At 37.4% G+C, this 17,362-nt stretch overlaps 1 protein-coding gene and 2 long non-coding RNA genes across 6 annotated transcripts; 1 reads left to right on the plus strand and 2 right to left on the minus strand.

Annotated features, from left to right (window-relative positions):
• Nucleotides 1-6,834: 6,834 nt before the first annotated feature.
• Nucleotides 6,835-8,224, plus strand: LOC121050942. Its single transcript, XR_005804473.1, has 3 exons — nt 6,835-6,907; nt 7,352-7,474; nt 7,624-8,224. It is a non-coding gene; the product is annotated as an uncharacterized LOC121050942 (long non-coding RNA).
• LOC121050943 lies at nt 7,329-7,739 on the minus strand. Its single transcript, XR_005804474.1, has 2 exons — nt 7,604-7,739; nt 7,329-7,509 (listed from the first exon to the last, which is right to left on the minus strand). It is a non-coding gene; the product is annotated as an uncharacterized LOC121050943 (long non-coding RNA).
• A 1,025-nt stretch (nt 8,225-9,249) lies between the features above and the next one.
• Nucleotides 9,250-16,479, minus strand: LOC112184089 (TMV resistance protein N). 4 transcript variants are annotated; one of them, XM_040512533.1, is made up of 9 exons: nt 15,599-16,479; nt 14,236-15,328; nt 13,858-14,133; nt 12,849-13,760; nt 12,518-12,775; nt 12,061-12,398; nt 10,891-11,077; nt 10,154-10,261; nt 9,250-9,845 (listed from the first exon to the last, which is right to left on the minus strand). In XM_040512533.1, exons 1-6 carry the CDS (start codon nt 16,084-16,086, stop codon nt 12,309-12,311), a joined length of 3,117 nt encoding a protein of 1,038 aa, XP_040368467.1. In that variant the 5' UTR covers nt 16,087-16,479; the 3' UTR covers nt 9,250-9,845; nt 10,154-10,261; nt 10,891-11,077; nt 12,061-12,308. The 4 variants fall into 4 exon arrangements, with proteins under 4 accessions (XP_040368467.1, XP_024178147.1, XP_040368466.1 ...); XM_024322379.2 differs by having other exon boundaries at nt 12,061-12,775; XM_040512532.1 differs by lacking the exons at nt 9,250-9,845; nt 10,154-10,261; nt 10,891-11,077 and adding an exon at nt 11,333-11,691 and having other exon boundaries at nt 12,061-12,775.
• Between the last annotated feature and the right edge of the window lie 883 nt (nt 16,480-17,362).

The raw sequence follows: 17,362 nt of genomic DNA on the forward strand, positions 1-17,362 counted from the left end.
CCATCAAGAGTAATCAGGAGGTTTTGGTCTTGGATTCCTCAAATGTTTAACCCTTTTAAGTGAAGTTTCATGATCTCTTGATAACAACTTGGGTAGCTTGGGAGTAATGGAAACATGCGATTGGATGATCCTCTTTTTCTTTCTCTTCTTCCATTGTCTCCATCTCCTATGAGATCCACCAAGCATGGATAGAAGGATCTCCTTATCAGATGTCAAATTCTCGCAAATGACCATCTCCACATGATCAACAAAATCAATGATTTCTTGGATGGAAGAAACATTTGTAGAGCTCGAATATGGCAAGGGAAAATCAGGTGGTGCACAGTGTGCTAGAGATAGAGGCCCGATGATATGTGATTTGATGGTATCCTCTTCTATAAAATCACCCATATCATCATTGAAACACTCTTGATCTTCATGAGGTATTGTGATTGCTTCCGGCACATTGAACTCATTGTCATAAAGCTCCTCCTTACTTTCTTCATTATAAAACCCCTCATCATCAAAGGGATCTTCCTCCTCCAACGCTTCAAGTTCGGTCAAGTGGTGGACGGTGTAGTCGTCATCCTCATCTAAGAATGAGTCACATAATGTATCATGAGATTGAAGAAACACAGTGGCTGGTGTAGGGGGCTCCCATAGAGTTGTCATAGGTGTAAGAGAGTTCTCTTGAGGTAATGCACTCTCCCAAATCTCATTAACTGCCGGCCAATCATCCTCCTCAATTGTGGAAAGCTCTTGAATTGGTTCTGGCTCTCTTGACTCTTGATTCAAGCAATCCAAAATTATCTCCACATATTGCCCAATCTTCTCAACAGATTCTTCAATATTTTGTGTATAAGATCTCATGCTCTGTATGCAAGAAGAAGCAGTATTAGTCATAGAAGCAACCAAATCTTCAAGAGAGTTACCTTCAGGTGTTGGTGACTGATGATCATGGTATGAAGACGAAGAAGCATCAAACGCATTGAAGGATTCTTGTTGGGAGTTTAGATAGCCATTCCATTCAACGTAGGGATGATTATCCCATGCCGGATTGTATGCAGGCACATATTGATCATTCCAATGCCCTTGGTTTGCTTGATATCCTCCAAACATGTTATTTTGATCGAAGTAAGCTTGATATTGCATGTTTGGACATGTCTCCGTTGAATGACCAACCAAGGAGCATATGGAACACATCTCGTATGAAGGATGCCACATTGCAAAACAAAAATAAAAAGAAAAGAAAGTTAGAATAGATACAGATCAAGAACAAAAATAAACAAAAAAAATAGACTAGCAATTAGAAATAACAATCCCCGGCGAACGGCGCCAAAAATTGATAGGCTATTTCTATACACCTAAATAGATGCACAAAAATGTCTATAATTTAACCCTACAAGAATGTCGAAAATAGTATAGGTAAGTAGGGATCGTTCCCGCAAGAGATTGTGGTCTAATCACTAATCTAAAGACTCAAAACAAAATAAACCTAAACTGTCCAGTTATAAAGATCTGACTGGCAGACGACTCTAAACTATTCTAAATGTCACGAAAATTTACAGACAGACTCTAGACATGATAAACTAACTACTGACAAAGTTTGATAATTTTTGAAGATGTTTTGGTTGACGAACTAATTAAATAAAAACAAAACACTAAATGACTCCGAAAATAAAAAGACTTGATTTAGGGTTTTGAAAATCAAAGATAAAACAAGTTAGAGGAATTGCATCCACCACCAATCAATCAAGTATACTAATCATGTTCAACCTAATTTCATTTATCTATGGATGAAGATGCTCAAGTTAACCCAACGCCTGAATTAACCTATTGTTCTTCCTTACTTGTATGCTAGGTGAGAGACGCTCTACACCTAACCTATTTTCTAAAATGCAACCTAGGTTGACGCAACTCTAGATTTAACACATAGAAATCATTAAGATTAAGAAAAACGAGACATCACAAGGCATCATGAGTACGACGCGTCTCAATTAACCTAGGAACCTAATCACTCGCCTTATAGACGATTTACTACTCTAGAACTCTCAACGGAACCCTCGAAACAAGGCACAGGCAATGATCATTCTTAGCAATAGAATCCTAAACATGCAATCTAAGTTGCGCACCAAAGAAAACATGCAAAGGAATCATCAATGTGAAGATAGAAATTAGATTCTCATCCAATAGATAAACAAAACTAATTGAAAGTCATAATAAGTTTACAATCATGATTTGGGGCTTCAACAACCCCTAACAAAAGAGTTAGTTTCTCATAGAAAGAAAAACAAAAACAAGCTAAAGAGAAAAATAAGAAGTTGCAGTAGAGAGAGAGGGCGGGGAGCCGGGAAGAGAAGCCAAGAGCTGCTGCAGATTTATCTCCTTTTATATACTTAGAGGTTGCCTTCATCTTTCTATTGTGTAGGAAATCCAAAACCTAAAAGAATTAGGGCTCACGTGCTTAGGTGGAGTTTTCCTATTGGCTCTTGAACTTGATGACTTATTCCAACCATTCACATCGCCCATTAAGTCAGAATATGATGCAAAAACTCGTCCTCGGGCTTTTCGGTGTGATTTGGGCTTCGAAACATAAATTCCCGTCCAACCTCAGATTCACGTGCAGCCTGACCTTCTTGTACTAAATCGGCCATAACTTCTTCTAGAAAAATGATATTGATGAGCCGTAAAAAGAACTGGAAACTAGACATCTGAAGCTTTCCATCAATATAAAGATCATCCTCTGGATCATTGTGAGCTGGTCTCAGTGATCTGTCGAACTTGACTGATCTGCACAGGTAGATTTGCCGATTTTGCCTTTCAATCCCTCTTTTACTTCTTTTCTCCTTCTTTGCTCAAAAAACCTATAAAACAAGTAAACCACGTAAATAACAAGAAAATACACTAACTAACAAAGAAAGTATAGAGGTTAATGTTATTAATATCGCATAATTATGCTCCTATCAGGTTTTCTCAATCAACTGGTCTTCTGTGAACATCTTGCCACAGAGACGCATCATTACTCTAATGCGGAGGGCTTCCGAATAAAATAGCATGACCGTGTCAAATTCAGAGAAGCGAAGATCTTTCCATTCTGCTTCTGTATTCGGAAGTATGGAGTCACGAACATTGCCATATAGTTCGCGAAGCGCATACCAAAGCTTTATGGCGCTATCCTCATTTATGAACTCAAACTGTAGGTCATTATCCATGTGACTTTTCATGAAGGCAAGTGCCTTGGAATTATCTTTCTCAGTTTGAGGGTCTGGAGCTGTTTCTATAGGACAAAGCTCTTGGATAGTATGCAATAAATCACGGGCAATAAGGTGGATCTCGATATCAATGACCCAAATTAAGTACCTTTTGCCTGCATAATCCAATGGAACAAAATCGAGTTTGTTCATGTTTGACATCCTGAAAGATGAAACAAGAACAAGTTAGTTTCGGAGTCAATGCTTCCAAGAAAACTAATATAAATAAGATTTCCGAGCTATGCTACCAAGAAATCGATTTCCAAGAATAATTGGATTAGACCGAAACAATGATGTTTGAATGGTCAAAATAGATGCTCACGAACGCTCTTAGTCCGTAGCATATGAACGCTCTTAGTTCGTTAAATCGATGCTTACGGACGCTCTTAGTCCGAAGTCTTACGAACGCTCTTAGTTCGTTAATTGCGTGAATCCCCACGATTCCGCTTTTCAAGAATCGAACCCACGTTATAAGAAAGGTGGGATGTAGAAGAAGGGAGGTTTTCAAGTCCCCGAGAAAAGAAGAAATATTTGAATTATAGGAACTTCAAAACTTACTCTTGAATACTTACTTGGTGAAAATTCGGAGCAGATTCTGTTTTGAACAGCTTGTACCTCGATTGGTGTACAGATCTCAATATGACTCCGATAAGGCTGAAATTCGGAGGTTAGATGGAAGAGACAGAGACGAACAACTTTGATGAAGAAAGTTTTTCGATCTGAGCTTCCGATCTAGACGTTTCGAGGCTTGCAAGAAGACGGATGTGCACAGGAACGGGAAAAAGATGCAGTGAGTGTGCGTTGGCTTGTTTGCGCAGCAGGGATGCTTCGGTGGCAGCAGGCTGGAACGCAGGGCTGCAGGAAGGGGGCAGCAGGGGCTGCTGTGCAAGGTTGCAAGCACACGGGCGCTCGGGCTGCAACGAAGGCTCGGCTAGCTCGGGCTAGGGGCTGCTTTGTGAATGAGTTTTGGTTTTCTGTTTTGTGGTTAGAGTCGTGCTGATAACGTGTTTAAGTAAAATAGATTCGAGAGAGAATTGTAGAGAGAGATGTGTTCTTATTATTGAGAATAGGAGCCCTATATATAGGGATTACAAAGTGCTAGTTCTAATGTTACAAGGAATACCAATCCGTGTAGGATTGGGAAATCTAGAACCTTCTCTCCTATTCCTATTCCTAGTTTGATAAGTGACGCGCCTCTGGGAAGCGCGCAATTTAACCCTGAAATGTCGTTAGTAATATAAGCAAATAGGGATCGTTCTATTCCGGGGATTGAGGGTACACCTGTCATTGTGAAACAAATAAAGAAAAGTATTATTTACAAAAATAAAATAAAGAATAAATATATACAAGTGAACAAAAATAAGGGGGGTTTAGGATTCTTAAAATTAAAATTAAAATAAATAAAATAAAGAAAACGTAAAAACATATATACAAGGGTGGAACGCAAGGAACAAAGATCAAAACCAATTCCATGTAATCAAATTCGATTCAAACCCTATAATTGTTCTTCCAAGTCATGAGAGAGGAGTTGATCATGTGAAACATTCGAAAGCAAATGATTTCCCATATTTTACTTTTCAATGCTAATTAATCTAAGCGAAAGCACCTAGATTAATTCTATCAAACATGCAATCAAGCCATAGAAAGCTAGTCAATCATGACATGTTCAACGCATTAGACATAGAGAAAGGCTATCAACTCAAGTGTACAACTTAGTTATGGAAAAGTCCACCTAATTGCAATCCTCTTCAATTAAATTCGATTCTTGTCCAGAACCTTTACTACTTTTGATTCAAGTTACACAAAACGAAAAGTCGATTTCATGTTCTTAAACCTAGCACCAATTACATGCAAATCCTATAAGTGTCGACCCAAATAAGATAAACATATAAAAGTTTTCTGTAAAGCAAATTTAATCGAACAAACTCACATAAGCAACTTAGAATCACAATTATAGAATTTGAAAACTTTATTTAAACATAGAAATTGGGCTTAAACTTTGCCCTAAACATTATTTGTTAACTAGAATTCATAGTTTTACAAAATCAAACAAAGAAAACAAGAGAAAGGATATAATACACCTTGAAAGATGAATGATAAAGCCTTGAGACGAAGAACTTGAAGATCCTTGAAAGCAAGCAATCTTCTAGGGACGACACAAGGGTGGATGGCGGTTGGGAAATTGATGTATTGCATGGCTTCTCTTTCTCTTGGCTTGAAAATGAAGAACAAGAAAACTAGAGAATGGAAAAGAAATATGGAGAGGAAATGGAGAGACAAGGAGATGGAATGGATGAAGGAATTGGTGGGAAAATGGAGAGGAAATGGTGAGACAAGAAGATGAAATGGATGAAGGAATTGGTGGGAAAATGGAGAGGAAATGGTGAGACAAGAAGATGAAATGGATGAAGGAATTGGTTTTAGAATGAGAGGAGAAGGTGTTTATATAGGGAAGAAAAAGAAGAGTGAAATGATGAGTGGAAGAAAAATAATGAAAGTGGAGTATGAAAGTGATTTGTAAAATATGTAAAAGATGAGGTAATGATGAAAGCAAAGTATGAAGGTGAAGAAATGTGGAAGTGATGATGATCTTTTAGGGTAGAAAAAATGTATCCAAGGAAAAAGAAATGCTTTCTTCATATGGGTGGGAAACATGAATATGTGGTGTTGAGCTGTTTTCAGGTCAGTTTCTTCCCCTTTATTCCTTCAATTATTTCTCCATCAAAACTTCAGAATGAGCTTTCGACTTCTTCATAAAAAATGTTCCACTATGAGTGTAGATCATCTTGACAAATTTTCAGAGCTTTATTCCATGTGGTTGGGCCGGAAATGCTGCTGGACCTCTTACAGGTCCAGTTTTCCGGTTTTGCTTATGTAGAAAATTGGGCTGATTGTTTGAAGGTCTTCCACTCATATTTTTCTCTGGCACTCTTCATAAGAAATGATCATTTGGGTGTCTAGAATGAATCTGGAAGGTTTCAGCTCATTTGAAGTTCATTTGGTCAGGCGGCCGCTCCTTCTTCTTTGCTTGGCTTGGTTTCTCCTAGCCGGAATAGGAATATGTGTAAAATTGATCTTTTAGTACATTTCCATTTTTCTCCATCATTTCCAGGTAATTATGGACCTAACGCTCATTTCACCTTCATTTACTCCAATGTACCTAAAAATAGAAATTGAATTAAAAATCGATTTAGTTAAGGAATTAACTAAGCAAAATGTGAGGAATTAATTATTAAAATATCACATAAAAATGCTCCTATCAATAAGGCACACTAAACTTGATTTTCCTTCAACAATCCGGTTGATTTCTGAACTTTTTGCAGCTTGAAAGCTGAAATCTTTACATTTTTTGTTTTTGAACATACATTTACTTAATTTCTCATGTTCTTTGATCTTGAAAGTTGAGAAATTTACATGTTTATTTTCTCTGTTTTTATTTTAGAAAATAACAGGAAGAAGTTACACGTTTTTTAGTTCACGCTCTTCTGGAAGGAGTCAAGGTCGACGTCCTGAAAAGACTCTTGGTTTGGCCTTTTCTATTCTATATTTGTTCACTTAAGTGAGAAAATTCTGATCGAAATGCATTTTATGATCAATTTTTGGTTTCGGTTATAGTCCTTTGGCAATTGAAGTTATATTAAGACAAACTTTACAAGTAGAGTGGCAGAGGGAAATGGGTAATGATTTACCTATCTGCTTTTTGTTGTATTCTCATCAGCTTGTGGCTTGGTTATGCAATGTCAATTGTTTAACTTCACTACAGTTCAGTTTGTGGCTAGCTTGCAATCCAGGCATACATAGGCAAGAAGCTGCATTGTAATGAGTTTGAGACTTGTTTTGCATAACAAGTTTTCACCTTTATTGGGTTTATATTCCCTTGGCCTTGGCTTTTAGCTGCATTTTCATCTCATCTGTTTGACGCTTCTTTTGGCAATGATGTCTAACATGTTGGTCATTAGATAAATGTTGTTTAATTAACTCTCATCTTGATTGATTAATTTATTATATGACCTTGGTCTTGGTTGCTGCACAATGATGTTATATAAATGTTTGTTCGTTTAGGATACAAACATTACAATTAACCTACACATCTCAATATGAGTAAACTTAAACATGTACAGGAACTTAAACATAGTTCCCCCCGGAACTGGACATGAAATGATCTTTCCAAACTCAGGAGTTTCACATCTGACAAGCCATTACTTCTGATCAGAATAACAGCTTCATCCTTGAGCTATCGGTTGGTAAGCTTTCTCAACAATCCCAGTTGGCCAGTTGTCTAATGAAAAAAAAAAAAAAAAAAAAAACTGACAAGCTAGGCTCAATGCAGTCCTTCAAGGAGGAACATGTTAGATAATCAAGTCAATAACAACCTTTACATTTTCAACTGCAGGATATAAGAACATCTTTTGCCATGGTACATTTCGGTAGAGAAGGCACATCTTGCAATTTGACCCCTCTACGGACAGAAGTTGGACTGCTTAATACACTGCCTTAAAGAGAATGCGCTGATACAGTATGAGAGCATTTACACAGGACAACCATCTGGAAGAAGCAGATATCTGTGTTAGAGTTGATAGAGGAACGTACATCAGTACATGCAGAGTCCCGATATTCTGAGGTGAAAATTGTACATTGTTCCACAGCATACACTTTTGAAGTTAAATATGAGGAAATTTTAAGTATCATCTTACAGAAAGATTAGTGATGGATGGAGTTCAGAAGAAGTATTGCTATTACAGTAAAACTGAGTGCTTTTAGCTGGATTTGAGTTCAATTTTCATTAGCAAATGTTCCTCTTGTTGTATCCAAACTATCTTGTCTATAAAAGAGAAAGACTTCATGAGATCAGTGCATCAATCTTTGAATCATTCAACCATATACACTTTCAAAACAAATTGAGTTTGAGTGCAATCTTCATGTGTATATATTCATCTGCCACAGGGAATTAGCTTCATCTGTGACCGTAAATTCTAAATTTCTACTCCTGTTTCAAACTATGTGAAGAAAGACTTTATGAGATGGGATTCCTTAGGCTTTGAAATATAAAATCTTAATATGAGTGCATCAATCTTTGATTCATTTAAGGTCCATCATTTAACTATTTACACTTACAGACAAGTTGTAAACAAGCAAGGTTTATTCCAAGTTTTCTTGTCTTCTCTGATAAAGACTTAAAAAAGACGTGGATCAATAGAAAAACATGTTTTTAAACGATGGCTTACATATCATGTCAATTCTTTGAACATGTAAAACCACAATGCAACTTGTGGAATTCATTTCCGCCAAGAAAATAAGCAATTTCATATAACTTTGGTTGACTTGTAATTTGCTTAACATCTTGTAGATAACTGATAAAACTTCCCAAATTTTGGATGATCCGGTTGTTATGTCTAAATCATTGAAGTAAAGCTCATTAGTAACATCACCAGTTTGACACTAGACAAAATTTTTAGACACACAATACTTCAGCTGACTGGCTCAAACCATAAGCTGTCCATGAACCTTACGATGCTGATTAGGTGCAAAATCCAATTCCTAATAGCTTTCAACTGACCTGCAGAACTCAATCGAACAAAATTTCATGGTCTGATATTCGGAACACACATTACAAAGCATGCCTTCGTGCTCTTGTTAATAACCATCCAGTACGAGTGGAATTATGCATTATGGACAGGACAAAATGGTGTACCTATTTCTCGTTGAGTACAGCTAAAGACACTTTGTACTTCTTTTGGAAATGTTTTACACTGGCATAGTCCCTAGTCCTAGCCCTAGTCTCTGAAATAACATTACCACAAAACGAAACTTCTTGATTCAGTTTTCTACAGTCATGTTATTGCCATCAGAGCAAATGATCAAATGTGTCCTCACATAAAAGCATATGAGAGAGAGGAAGAATGTTGAGAATATCCAGTTGCAACTAGGAGTCATAATGTGAAATAGTCACTTCTTATAAATAGTGGGAACTAGCTAACCCACCCGGGCGAATGCTGCGGGAAAAAAGTTTTTTTTTCTTCTTCTAGTATTTCATATATAGTAAACAGCAAGAACAACTTGGAAAAAAGATATTTCTATTTCTAGTCTATACTAGGGATATATAACTTGATACAAATGCGAACCTCAATTCACACAAGTCAATTGATCAGAACGTGGGAAGAAAATTTGAAATGTCGTCAACTGACTCAACCTACTAACTTGAATCCTACTAACTTCAATGAAACCTACTGATCCACGAATCCACATAAAGTCAGTTGATCAGCAAGTAGGAAGAAAATTTGCAATGTCGTCAACTGACTCAACCTACTAACTTGAATTGTACCGAAAGAATTTACATAAACTTCATCGAAACCTACTGACTTGAATTCTTTGTTGTATAAAGGAGGAGATTTGCTGTTGCTGATAGGCTTTCCAGTAACAACATACAGCCTTGTATCAGGTCTTATAAGTCTGAAGTTGTATACATGTAATATATATGGCAGGTTCCATAGGAAGTTAGGAAGTGGAACAATTCCTGAATCGAGCGTGTACCAGGAGTAAGATAACCACCCAAATTTGTGCAATGTATCCATGAAATCAACTGCACTGACCCATTGCAAGTCCTATCATTGGGACCTCAAATTCATGTATAAATCATAAATCATGAAAAGTGAAACTTAGCATGGAACCCATCAACTTCAATTTCTCTATACTTTCAATGTAAGATGGTAATTACAAAACCATAAATTATAATGTATCTCTAATTTTCTATGCAGCATTGCAACTAAACCATTTATATCTAAAAGAGCTCGGAGAAGAGTTGTACTCAAAAGGTATCAAATTTTAAGGTCTAAGTAGTTACAGGATTCCATAGTTCTACATATCATGGTATCGCAGAACATAACATAAATCATAAGCATAATGGATTCCATAGTTCTACACACCATGATATTGCAGAAGATTGTCAATAATGGGACAGCTTCCATCCCAAAGTCAGTTGCATCTGAAGGAAGTTTCTTGCACATATTTGCAACAGTTGATATTGCCACACGCTGAAACATGAAAACAGTTTATGAAGATCCCAAGTGAAAAGATGACGTCCTTTCAGCTACCAAAAAAGAGCCGCAAAATAATAAGTAATAATTAGATGGATTACGTGGACTCCAGTGGAGAAGAAAGAAAGCTCTGCCATAAGAGCGCCAGCTCATAGACAGGCAGTTGGCGTTCTGAGATATTTTCTTCAGAGCCAAACAGTCAAACTTGACATATACAAACCAAAAGAACCTCAATATTTAACAACACCCATCAATGAAAAGCAACCCAATTTTCAAAGCTTAAGAACCAGGCTTTTGGTTTTAAGAACTATCGAACATATATTCTAGTCAGCTGTAAGAAACAGCTTCTACCATTTTGCATCCAGATCATGTGTCTTTTTCTGCCTAAATTGTATTAGATCCTTAAACAGAACAGAATATCTTTCAGTGGCTGATATTAAGTAAAGATTATAGAATTGCTGTGTTAAAAATATGTTCAAACACATCAAGATTAACGAACCAGTATTCCAAAGTTTCAAATATGAAAAAAGCTTCAATGACTCACATACTGATGGAGTGTTAACAACACACAGACTGTAGACTTGCAAGAATACTACTGAATTGTAAAACAAATTCCAATGGCTTACTTGTTCCTTGCCTTCACACCATTCCTCTTGTCAGTCCCTCTTTCATCATCAGGATGGTCACTTGAAGCCTTTGGTGACAAACGCTTTGAGTTTGGCTCCGAGGCAACATTGCTTGATTTCTTATCAACCCCTCATTCCTACAGTAGTTTGAGGAAAAGGGACGAACACAAACAATTGCAGAAGCGAGCTGAATGCATGAAAACACAAATGCCATCAATGCCACGAAAGTTAAAACCACAAACTATACACAAACAGTTCAAAGAGAAACAAAAGCATTTTTAAACAAAAGAAAGTGAAAAGGAAGAAGAGCATCTGAAGCCCAAGTGAAAAATAACAGAAGAGCATTCAGATCAAAAAAAGCAAAGAGCCTTAGTTAAACGACATTAAAAGCATTCACACAGTACTCGAATAAAATCATGGCAAATTATAATAAACAAAAGGGTAAATCACCGAAAATATATCATCTTTTCAATATTAAGTTCTAACGATATCAAACTTCAAAACTGATACAATGCATAATATGATACGCAGATATCTACATTTTTCTATTCCTTTCTAATACAGTTATATTTTTCTTCCTTTCTCTATTCTTTCATAGCTTTCTCTATTGGTTGTGTCTTTTTGAAAAAGTAATGCCCAGCTAGCATCCCAAGTTCCCAACCACGTATTGCAGTAGCAAAGTCTCAAGTCCAGCACGGATTTCCAGTCAGCAAAGGTTGATGAAAAATTAATAGCTTTGCTTTAGTCTTTGCCTTCCTTTCAAGTATAATTTAGCCCCACTCTGGAAGAAAAGAACATAACCTGTTGTAACTCAGAAAGTAACTGCATTTAATAATCTCGCAAGTGAGTTTCTTAGTGCAAATTAATAAACCTATTTTCTGTGTTCTCCTTCTCAACTCTCAAATAGACTAAAATCAGGTGTCAACTGATCCTCATGATTAAATCCATATAATGACAATCTAAATCTCTTGAGGACGAAACAGAAAGCAGAGAGAAAATGCAATTCTATATAATCATGATTAAATCCATATAATGAATTCATCATTGAATTTCAAAAACCATCACCAAACTACTTCAGAAACCACCAAATGTTTATAGACCAGTTGGGAAATTAAAGATTCAATTTTGAAGAACCCAACAATCAATTACCAGGAAATTGAGATAGCTTACCAACAATCAGCAAAACCGAATCACCTCTCTCTCTCTCTGCCAAATTATAATCATCCAGGGGCAAAACAGTCAAAGCACTGTGGTGTTACTGTTCACCAGGCTCCCGTGCTTTAGAATAGAGAAACAGCAGTCTTGTAAAATTGTTTCATTCTTCTTCTGCTGCAGAGTAATATTCGTCGTCAGAGGCACCTTCTTGTTCTTCCATACCCTGGTAAAGAGAGATGCTGCTGCTCTTGGATTGGTTCATTTTACTGATCAGCTTCTCCGTGTCGTGCTCGTACAGTGCCCGGACCCCACATTTCTTCACCTTCATGCATCTGTTGTATTCTACAGCTTGTCTGACTTCGAAAACAAAATTAACCTCCAGACACGTGAGAGGTTTCCCGAAAGGGCTTGGCAAAACAACTAACAAAAGGTGATCTGAAACAAATTGTTTTACAGGCAAATCAACACCTACCAAATCGGTACCATAATTGTTCCAGCGACAACCAATATGAAAGGTATCAGGATTTAAATGGGGGTATCCAAAAATGGCAAACGGATTGTCTTGAGGTACAATTAAAGCGCACAGAGCAAACCCAATCCACTTGCTATTACATGCATCCGAAGGTAACTTCTCAGTTACCGAGTCTCCCGCACTTTGATTATTGAACCACTCTGGAATTTCACTTCCAGGGACTACAAAGTCAAAGCGTACAAAAGAACAAGGGGTTTCCTGCACCATATAAACCATTATGAGAGAGAGAGAGAAAGAGAGAGAGAGAGAGAGAGAGAGAGAGAGAGAGTACCTCAACCAACCGCTTTAGCGCTGAATATAAAAAATAACTAGCATCTTGATTACCGCCCGTACTCAAGCAATTGACGCAACTGAGCGAAAAAACCGATGATCTGCACACATCTGGGGGATCTGGAAACACTTGCAAGGAAGTACAATTGTCGGTTACCACCCTGACGCCGTCGCCGTAGTCATTTCCCGGCGGAAGTTCTGGCAATTGTTGAAGCCTTCTGCAATTCTCCACATTAACATATTCAAGCTTAGAAAGCAAATGAATGCTTGCCGGAAGGCTAACAAAATTGTTTCCTCTGAGTTCCAACCACTCTAAGGAGGACAGAGAACCAATGTCATTGGGAATTTCTCCTTCACAGAGATTACAGTCATTCAGAATTAATTCCGTCAAAGAAGAGAAATGCTTCAAGGAAGCTAACAGAGGAACCAAAGGTTGAGGACACTTTCTTGGAAATAAGCCAAACGATGATGCTATGAGATTCTGCTTAAGAAAACGGGAGTATGGCTGATCTCTTACAACAATTCCACTCAAATCAAGCTCCACCAAACTCTCACTCAACTGCTCAATTAATGAAGGCAGTTTCTCAACAGCAGTCCCACCTAAACAAAGCTTTGATAATCTTTTCATTTGCCCCACAAATTCTGGAATCATTTTCAATTTTGAGCAGCCAGATACATCAAATGTTTCGAGAAACTCCATATTTACTTCACTTGGTAGACTCTTTATACTTTTGCAGTTTCTAAAATTCCAAATTTTGAGTCTCTCGAGCAATGCAATGGATGGGTGAATCTGAACTAAATTGGTACAACCTTCAAGAACCAACTTCTCAAGATTTGGAATACCTGTGAAATCTGGAGTCCTTGTCAAGTTTATGGAGTAACTAAGATCGATGGCTTTCAACTTGCCCAAGTACTGTAGAAAACATGGAGAATGGTAGAACAATCAGCTTCCGTGCATGAACTTTAAAATTTAACTATATTTGTCCAATAGCAGATGTTCAATAACTTACTTTTTTTCCATTCCAGAGGTGATCGATATTGCTATGAACCAAACTGAGTTCAGTAAGTTCATCTGGTTGAAAACATGGTGGGAGAGATTTTGAAGGATACCAACTCCAACTCAGAAATCTAAAGTCATTAGAAAGAAATTTTGGGCCAACAGAAAGCCTCAAATTATGAATGTAGAGCAGCTTCAGTTTACACATTTTAGAGAAGGCTTCAAGATTCCAATCTGCCTCTTCTAATTCAGCCAAGTTTAAAAATATGCCTTCAATGGTTTCTGTTCCCTGTTATAACAGACAAGTCAATTCCAGGATTAAGTATGTTTCATGTTAAAGTAAATTACAGCGATAACCAAATTTGGTGATTCAATATTTTCGAAATCTTACCGTATTGTTTGTGAATACATGAAAAATGTCTTTGCGAAGCCACAACCGACTGCGTCTTCCAGGCTCTGCATTCTCTTGACAAACAATTTTACATCCCATTTCTTGTATCAAGTCATGCATATATATCTGGTTGTGTGAAATAGTTAAGAGAGATCTTTCAGCAAGAACATCTATTACAATACGAGAGCAAGACTTGGAACTGTGTTCAATCATAGACTTATCATGATACAGCTCGTGGAAACAAGCGATGTCCAGAAAAATTCTCTTCTCCTCATCATCAAGTCCATCAAAACTTACTCTCAGTATTTCAAAAACTTTTGTGTTGGGAGTTTGTTTTAGTTTTTGAAATGCAGAACTCCATGAATCTAAACTTCTTTTGTACAAGAAAGACCCCAAAATTTTAAGAGCGAGCGGAAGACCTGCAGCATACGTAACAAAACGCTTACACAGTTTTGCATAATCTTCTTCAGGCTCACATTTCCCAAAGGCTTCCAAACTAAAGAGCTGAAGAGCTTCATCTTGGTTTAGTCCCTTCAACTCATATGGTTCTTCTATATCATGTCTGACTAGTACATGTCGGTTTCTGGTTGTAATGATGATTCTACTCCTTAAACCAAACCAGTCTTTTTCTCCTACCAAGATTTCCAATTGCTCTGATTGATCCACATCATCAAGAACTAGAAGAACCGCTTTATTACAGAAACATCTCTTTATCATAGCTATTCCACTATAAACATTCCATAGTTGAACATTTTCTTCCTTCAAGATTTGCGAAAGAATTTGTTTTTGTAGATCAACTAGACCATGGGTGGTTTTGGAAGCCTCTCTGACATTAGCAAGAAAGATGCAAACTTCAAATTGATGAGAGATTTTCTCGTAAACTAGTCTAGCAAGGGTTGTCTTACCGATACCACCCATCCCCCATATCCCTATAAAGCGAACATCATTTACTTCTTTATCTAAAAGAACATCTATTTCCTTCAGCTTAGTATCCATTCCAACTAACTTCTCTGAGGAACCAAATACAGCGAGACTAGGATACACTTTGCTCCACAGTGCTTGTACAATCTCTCTGATAAGCTCTGTTTCATACCTACAACAAGAATATACAATTATATGAACATATTGAATATAAAGTTCACCTGTATGATAGAACTAAACCGCAATAATAAAGTGGGCATTCTATGCTCCGATAGAGTAAAACTTCACAGATGTGAGCCATCCAATTAGTTCAACACTTCAATGTGCACGGCACAGTGTGTGTGTGTGTAAGCACTCACTAATCTAAGCTCATATTAGAAATCTCAATACTCACGAGCATTCAAACATTAAAGTACATTATTTATCTGTGATTCGAGCTTACCTATAATTCTCTGAAGTCCATCCAGCGAGACTGGCCACTTTGGTTAAAGCAACTCTCCACCCTTCCACCTCCGTATTACCTTCCCCAAACTTCTCTTCATGTTCTTGAAACGCTTCAGCAAAGCTGCCCCTTTGATGTCTCACATGAGAGGGATTCACCTCATAAAAGACTGGCAGAATTGTTCCCCTCTCCTCCATGCATTCTAGAATCTTAGACAGTTCAAACAAGCACCACTTTGAAGTAGCATAGTTTGGTGAAAGAACAACGATCGCAGACATCGATTGCTTGATTGCTGTGAGGAGCTCCTTAGAGATGGCTGTGCCTCTTTCAAGCTGTGGATCGTCCCTGAAAGTCCTGATTCCATGCCGATCCAACTCGTGGTATAAGTAGTCTGTGAAGCCCTTGCGGGTGTCTTCACCTCGGAAGCTCAAAAACACGTCGTATTTCCACGGGAAAGCTGAACCCGATGGGGCTCTGCTCAACGCCATTGGAAAGTGAATGAGTAGTGATCAGAGTTCTTCTCCAAACGCACAATCACTGGAAAAAATGATGTGAATGCGTAAGGTACTTTTGCTTTTGCAATGGTGCCTAATTTTCAAAAAGGAACTGCACTATCTCAATCACTTTTCCTGGAAAAAATGATGTAAAAAGCAAAAGCTATCAATCACTTTTCCTTGAAAAAATGTGAAAAGAGCAATGCACTATCTGGTAGTCAATTGATTCCTGGGTCCATTCCCAATTTCCCACCATTAGCAAAGCCAACTGTGACACGTACACTGAATAGTTCGTTGGAAATTTATCTGTAAAACCCTTCTGTGCATATGTCCAAAGGACCACACAAAATAATGGAGGGGAGAGGGAGAAGAAGACGACGGAAACAGAAGAAGACGACTGAAATGGGTAGGGTCAGGAGAGTCATATTGTATTGGATCTGGGAGACAAGGTAGTTTTATTAATTAAAAGGTATGGGCTTGATGTAACAGAGTCCCCCTGTACTGTAAAGAGCATGAAATTACCACACCCTTGCCTTCATGTAATCTCAATCTATTTCAACTAAGATAATAAAAAGATAGAAACATGAATTTCTTCAGTTTTGTAGCTTGAGAGTGGAAATCCTTAAATGTTTTGGCCCAGAAAAAAGCATCTGATTGATTTCTGAACTTTTTGCAGCTTGAAAATCGAAACCTTTACATTTACTTAATTTCTTGTGTTTCTTGATCTTGAAAGTTGAGACATTTACATGTTTATTTTCTCTGTTTTTATTTTAGAAAAGAAAAGGAAGAAATTACATATTTTTTAGTTCACACACCTGTGAAAGGAGTCAAGGTCGACGTCCTCAAAAGACTCTTGGTTTGGTCTTCTATTCTTTATTTGTTCGTTTAAGTGAGAAAATTCTGTTCGAAATGCATTTTATGATCAATTTTTGGTTTTAGTCATAGTCCTTTGGCAATTGAAGTGGCATTAAGAGAAACTTTACAAGTAAAGTGGAGAGGGAAATGGGTAGGGATTTACCTGATCCGCTTTTTGTTGTATTCTCATCAGTTTGTGGCTTGGTTTGGCAATGTCAATTGTTTAACTTCACTACAGCATGTGGCTAGCTTGCATTCGAGGCATACATAGGTAAGAAGCTGCATTGTAATGAGTTTGAGACTAGTTTTGCATAACAAGTTTTCATCTTTATTGGGTTTATATTCCCTTGGCCTTGGCTTTTAGCTGCATTTTCATCTCATCTGTTTGACGCTTCTTTGGCAATGATGTCTTACA

Source organism: Rosa chinensis, chromosome 1, assembly GCF_002994745.2.
Source record: "Rosa chinensis cultivar Old Blush chromosome 1, RchiOBHm-V2, whole genome shotgun sequence".
NCBI lineage: Eukaryota > Viridiplantae > Streptophyta > Magnoliopsida > Rosales > Rosaceae > Rosa > Rosa chinensis.

Coding starts and splice junctions, on each gene's coding strand:
- LOC112184089 (XM_024322379.2), bottom strand. CDS start 16,086: ATGGCGTTGAGCAGAGCCCCATCGGGTTCAGCTTTCCCGTGGAAATAC. Junction 14,134..14,235: donor ATGTATTCACAAACAATACG/GTAAGATTTCGA, acceptor CTGTTATAACAG/GGAACAGAAACCATTGAAGG. Junction 12,776..12,848: donor CGCTAAAGCGGTTGGTTGAG/GTACTCTCTCTC, acceptor TATATGGTGCAG/GAAACCCCTTGTTCTTTTGT.